The sequence below is a fragment of the Condylura cristata genome, unplaced genomic scaffold (genome assembly GCF_000260355.1).
Source record: "Condylura cristata isolate star-nosed mole 26May11 unplaced genomic scaffold, ConCri1.0 scaffold00032, whole genome shotgun sequence".
NCBI classification, from domain to species: domain Eukaryota; kingdom Metazoa; phylum Chordata; class Mammalia; order Eulipotyphla; family Talpidae; genus Condylura; species Condylura cristata.
The window spans coordinates 5,621,093-5,626,959 of NW_004567133.1; the positions used below are offsets into that span (position 1 = coordinate 5,621,093).

Sequence of the window (5,867 nt, forward strand, 5' to 3'; positions counted from 1 at the left end):
AGACAGACAGGCCAACCAGGAAGCCAGAAGGAACAGTGACTTAGTTCTTCTTGCTCCAGACTTCCTGAGCCCCCATCGGTCAGGTTGGGACCCCAGCCAGGAGGCAACCTCCCTTGGTAAGAAATTCTAGGAAAATCTCTGCTCTGCCCAGATTGGGCTGACCTGATCTCAGTTCTAACTCCATTCTCAGCCTTTACCTAAACTTTGATCCCAAGCCCACTCCCGATCTCAGCCTCAACACCCAGCCTCATTCCTCTCCCCAGTATTGACCCCATCCCACACTGAGAACACCGTTACAGGTCCCATTCAGACTCCACCCTGGACTTTGACCTCCATCTCGCCGCAGACCCCTGCCAACCCCAGATCTCGCAACAAGGCCTTACAACCCTGACTTTGACCTCTTCCTGTTCTCTTCTTGCCCTTTCTCTGCTCATGGCTATAAACTGGCCCACACTGGACCCAGTCATACAACTAACAAGGATCGCAAACCAGATGCTGACCTGAATCATTCCTTCCTAGTACCACATGGGCACTCCCCCATTTCTTAGGCTGCGCTTCCCTTTCCCGTGCCCCCAGCATGGCTCCCAGGCCTCCAACTCTCCACCCCTGCCCAAGCAGGATCCCAGTCCTATGAAGACATGAGAGGGATCCTGTACGCAGCCCCCCAGCTCCGCTCCCTTCGGACCCAGCCTGGTGCCAACCATGAGGAAGGTGGGTGTTTCTTCTGTTGTCCCCAAGGTCCTCTGAGGCTCACACCCTCCCAGCCTACTTCAGGCTCTACCTTGTTCCTGGTCCTAACCAGATGCAGACTCTTATGAGAACATGGATAACCCTGATGGGCCAGAACCAGCCTGGGGAGGAGGAAGCAGCATGGGCACCTGGGGCGCCAGGTGATTCCTGCAGGTGAGCTAGGAGCTACCCTGGAAGGAAGGGGACAAGGCCGGAGATGAGCAGGGTGGAAGCAGAGCACAGGCTCTCGAGGAGTGGAGGGGAAGGGGCTCCCCAGGCCTGCTGGCAGGAGGAGGGCTCCCGAGCCCCTGCCCCTCACCGTTTCTTCTACAGAGCCTGGTCCTCTTCAGACCCCTGAGACCCACACCTGACTCTGAAATCTGGGGACCCCCAACTAGACCATGTCAGTCTCTGAGCAGCAGTGCTCAGGATGTGTGTATCTGTGTGTGAGTATGAGCGTGTGCGCGTGTGCATGTGAATACAACTGGACCTCCCAGCCCCCTTGGCACTACCCAAATAAACTCAATGAGCTCTTCAATCCTGTGGCTTAGCGGCCTGTGTGTGAGGGGAAGGCAAGGTGAGGAGGGAGAGCTGCATCAGGGTGCAGAGGACTCCCCTTCCTGCCCTGTACCCATTTCCTCCTTGCCTGCCATTCCTGGCATCCAGTTATTCCGTGGTTGTTCATTCAGCAGTTGCATGCTGGGTGCCCAGGGCAGAGCAATCCAGGATTGCTGCTGCTGACATTTATCAGGGATCTATTATGTTCTCACATCAATTAACTCATCTAATCTTTGGGCACTTATGGGCCAGGGTAGTAGCAAAGTATTTTATGTTTATGTGTATTAGCCAGGGAGGTGACCCAAATAGTGAGGCAGCCCTCTCTGACTGATCCGCTGCTCCCCTCAGCAGTGTATTTTTGTCCATCCTCCTGCTCTGCTCCCCACTCTGTGGTGAATCCTCTCACCCCCTGCACCTCTGGCCTGAACCCCTGTTCTGTATGCATAAATAAATAAATATTTTTAAAAAAGGAGTTATTTATATATACAAGAGCTGGGGTACAGGCCAGAAGGGCAGGGAGGTGTGAGGATTCATCAGAGACAGAGTGGGGAGCAGAAGAGGCAGATGGACTAAAATGCGCTGCTGAGGGGAGCAGCGGGTCAGTAAGGAGGGGTCTGCTGCACTATGTGGGTCACCTCCCTGGTGGGTATCCAACTTGTGCTGCAGTGGCTGTGGATAGCTTCATAGTGCTGTGCTTCAAACCCTTGTGCCACCAGGGAGGGCCCTAGATCCTGTTTTTGTATGAGAAGACTGAGATAGAGAAGCTAAAGCTTGCCTAGTGGGGTCAGTTTGGACTCCGGCAGTCTAATTTCAGAGCCTGAACTCATACTGTTGCCACCTTCCTTCCCAGGAGGGTGGGCACCGGGCAGAGGCCACGACACATGCCCAAGTGCACTCTCTTAGCACTAGGCACAGATCTGACTGCAGCTGTAGCTGTACCTGCAAATATGCCCACTCCTGTCAGAAACTCTGAACACAAACACCGACAGAGTAAAAAGCCCCTGGGCCCCAGAACCATCAGGTAGCAAGTGCCACCACAGCTAACCTGTGCTCCAATCTGTTGTGCCCCCAGGGAGGGCCCTTGGCCCTTCTCCTGTTAAAAGAGCTAGAATAGAATGGGAAGCATCTGCCACCTCTGATCTGATCAGCCCAGTTAATCAGTTATAGTCTGGAGATTGCTGATGTAAGGAAAAAGGACATCAGAAGGAATTTGCAACAGTTGTCTGTCTCTTCTAATCAACCACGGCAACCTAGGTCCCCACCAACTAATAATCCTAAGGATGTTTGTCATTTCTGCAAAGGGCCTGGACCCAGGGAGAAGGACTGTCCTAAACTAAACTCTCGGAAGCAGCCCAAAAAGCCCTGCCCTCAGCCTCTCCAGGGGCCTGAGGCTGCTCCGAGGATAAACAAGGGTTTTGTCCAATGTTACCCCTCAATCAAGGAGGATGAACGTTTCTATGATTGGAAAGGAGGTCTCACTATTTTGACCAACACTGGAGCATTTAACCTTCTCAAGTGGTTCAACTTTATCTGTGCTCCAAACAACCCCTTTCTCAGAGTACTGAAAAGATCCCAATGGAGGCTATCTCCAGTAAACTCCTGCTGCCTCCAAGTCTACAGGACAGCATCCCTCCAGATGTGCGTTTCCACCCCCCACCCCCCACATCTCCTGTTCATTTATTAGGGAGAGATGGGTTTAGAGAAGATAGGCTATTATCTTCTTTTCTAAAAAAGGGGGAAAATTCTCAAGATTGATTCAACCCTCAGTTTTGCTGGGAGCATCAAAAGTCCTCTGTTTATGCCCTTTAACCAATTAACAGGCATTCCAAGAGCTCAGCCCTTTCAGAGAAGTTCCTAAGAAACTAGATGAGGTCCATATCAGATGTCAGGCAGATTCATTCAGCTCCCCTAATAAAAATTCAGGTTAATTCTACCTAATCTTTTCCTAACATTAGACAGTATCCTTTGAATCCTAAAGCCCTTGCAGGAATTGAGATTCAAGGTGTTACAATTCCCTGCACTAGTGTAGGCAATATCCTCATTCTCCCAGTGAAGACATCTGGGGATGAGGGTGGCTATTCATCCAGAACCATAAATAATACTGTCATTTCCCCATACCCTGTTATCCTTAACCTGCTTAGTCTCTTGATTTCTATTCCAATGAAGCACACATTCTTTACTAATGTAAAATGTCACTGATCATTTTAGTGCTTTTTTTTTTCTTCAGCATGTCCATAGAACCCTTTCTACCTTCCATAGATTTTAAAGGCTCATTTAACCTTCTCAAGTGGTTCAACTCGTTTACAGTATGTTGATGATCTTCTCCTTTCTTCTACTTCCAGGGAAGCATATAAAGAGCATAGTGTCACCTTCTCAGATTATTAACAAAGGTCACAAGGTCTCTAAAGAAAAACTTCTATTTTTCAGACTCAAATAAGGTCCTTAGGACATCTGACTTCAGGTCAAATTCTCTTTCTGGGCCCTGAAAATTCTCAGAGCATTTTTTTAAAAAAAGATTATTTATTTATGCATACAAAAACTGGCCAGCGTGTAGGGGTGAGAGCATTCACCAGAGACAGAGCAGGGAGCAGAACAGGCAGATCTACTGCAATATACTGCTGAGGGGAGCAGCAGGCAGACAGGAAAGTTCTCTGACATCATGTGGGTCAGCTCCCTACCTGGGGATTGAACTCCAATTCTGTGCTACAGTGGCTGTGGATAGCTTCATAGTGCTGAGACTTAACCCCTTGTTCCACCAGGGAGGGCCCCAAACAAGGGTTTAAATAGAGATCCTGATAACCTGGATCACAAGGACTGGCGGACTTTTGCCAGTGCATTGCGTCAGTAACCAGTTATGATTAGCCAAGAATAGCGTGTGCTTGTTAGTATCAAAGAACTCTTCTTTTAACCACTTACTTCATCTTCCTGCCTTCTCTTACCGCTCCCCCCTCCCCCCCAAAAAAAAAACAAACGACAGCAAAAAACCTTGACTTAGTGTCCCTATGACACTATTTGGATTTTTGGATTTCTACAGGTATCTATCTGTGCTCCCTGAATTGCAACTTTTTGACCCCAAATAATAAATTAATGCTTGGTGACCCCCCCATCCTAGTTTTCTAAATTTTAGGCTGATTTGAAAAGGACAGGGAAAGAAAAGAGTTAACAGGTGGGTTGGAGGTCCATGAGTCACATTGGAGGTCCAGTAAGTCACACAACTTATTTTCAATAGGGGAACTAAGCTTTTCATTTTTCATTTATGTTGCCCTTCCAGGTGTTGTCTGTGAGGCGTGCGTGCTTAGGTGTTTGTGCCTTACGTGTCTTCGCACGGCTGTCTGGTGTGAGGGAGGGTCTGTGTACTGTTGCAGGTAATTGTGAGAGTCGAGTGAAGAGTTGGCCTGGGGGTGCACTTGGGGATTCTGCAGGTGAGCAGGAGCGTGTACGAGAGGACGCGGTTCAGTGGGGTCACTCAGGCCCACGACGCGGTTGGGAGGCAAAAAAGGTGGAATCTCGTGAGGTCCGACGCCTAATTCCACAGCGTCTAAAAGCGATTCCCAGACCGCTTTACCCCTTTGTGGCTGTAGGGCTCGAGGACTACAATTCCCAGGATGCTCGGTTTTCCCACCAACCAAGAAAACGGATCTCCTCAGTCGGGCGGGTCTGGGAACAAGTCTGTCAAGAGAGGCAGCCCGGCCAATGGGGAGCCGGGCGGAACCAGCACCTACACCGATTGCGTGGAGGCTGATTGGAATCTTTGGCGCCTTGGTTTCAGTGGTGGACGCGTGATGGGCGAGTCTAGCAGCCAGTGAGCAGGCGGGGAGGCGGATCTAGACGGTGTGGGCGGGGAGACATGTTGATGAGCAGGTCGTTCGCCCAATGAAAGGCAGGGCTCGCTGGAGGGGGCGGGGCGAGAGGAGTAGAGGCGGGCAACTGTGGGGACGGGTGTGTGCCATGGCGGAACCCCAGAGGAAACGCGGGCGGCGGCCCCGAGGCGGCGGCGCCGGCCGAGGGGCTAGGGGAGCCCGGGGCGGCCGGGGCCGGCGTCCTCGCACGCAGCGGTCTCCAGCTCGGGTCACCTTGGACTCGGTTCTGGTGGACTTGGTCAGCGATAGCGATGAGGATATCGTGGAGGTTGAAACGGCGCGCGGCGCGGCGGACCCGGTGGAGGTCCCGCTCCCGGAGCCCTCGGTGCCGGCCGCGCCCCGGGACGACAGCGACAGTGACAGCGAAGGGGCGGACGCACGGCCGGGTGACGCCCCGCGGGCCCCGGTCCGGCGACGGCGACGGCTGCTGCTGGATCCCGGGGAGGCACCGGTGGTTCCGGTGTACTCGGGGAAGGTGCTGCCAAGTCCCGGGGGGGCTAGCGCGGAAGGGCTGGGTTAGGGCTGCTGAGGTGAGGGTTCTGAGGTAGGCTTTGGGGACTAAACAGAAGCAGGCTCTAGGGCGGCTTTCTGCCGGCTGGGGTGATTTTGGGGGTTGGTGTGTGTTGGGAGTTTGGACTTCGGGAGTGTCGGGCTAAGGGGGTTGCGGGGGAGCTGAGACTGAGGTTTGGGGCATGTTGTATTTTTTTTTTTTTATTAAAA

General features: G+C 52.2%; 2 protein-coding genes across 2 annotated transcripts in view; both read left to right on the forward strand.

Annotated features, from left to right (window-relative positions):
• The window catches only part of CD19 (CD19 molecule), a 5,394-nt gene extending 4,176 nt beyond the window's left edge, over nt 1–1,218 (forward strand). The window contains exons 13-16 of the mRNA XM_012731644.1: nt 60–116; nt 619–711; nt 803–903; nt 1,063–1,218. Of these exons, the coding sequence (XP_012587098.1) occupies nt 60–116; nt 619–711; nt 803–894 (242 nt within the window). The 3' untranslated portion in view covers nt 895–903; nt 1,063–1,218. The remainder of the gene's footprint in view (nt 1–59; nt 117–618; nt 712–802; nt 904–1,062) is intronic.
• Nucleotides 1,219–5,229: 4,011 nt separating this feature from the next.
• NFATC2IP (nuclear factor of activated T-cells, cytoplasmic, calcineurin-dependent 2 interacting protein) overlaps nt 5,230–5,867 on the forward strand; it is a 15,035-nt gene continuing 14,397 nt past the window's right edge. The window contains exon 1 of the mRNA XM_012732030.1: nt 5,230–5,622. Coding sequence (XP_012587484.1) covers nt 5,236–5,622 — 387 coding nt within the window. The 5' untranslated portion in view covers nt 5,230–5,235. The remainder of the gene's footprint in view (nt 5,623–5,867) is intronic.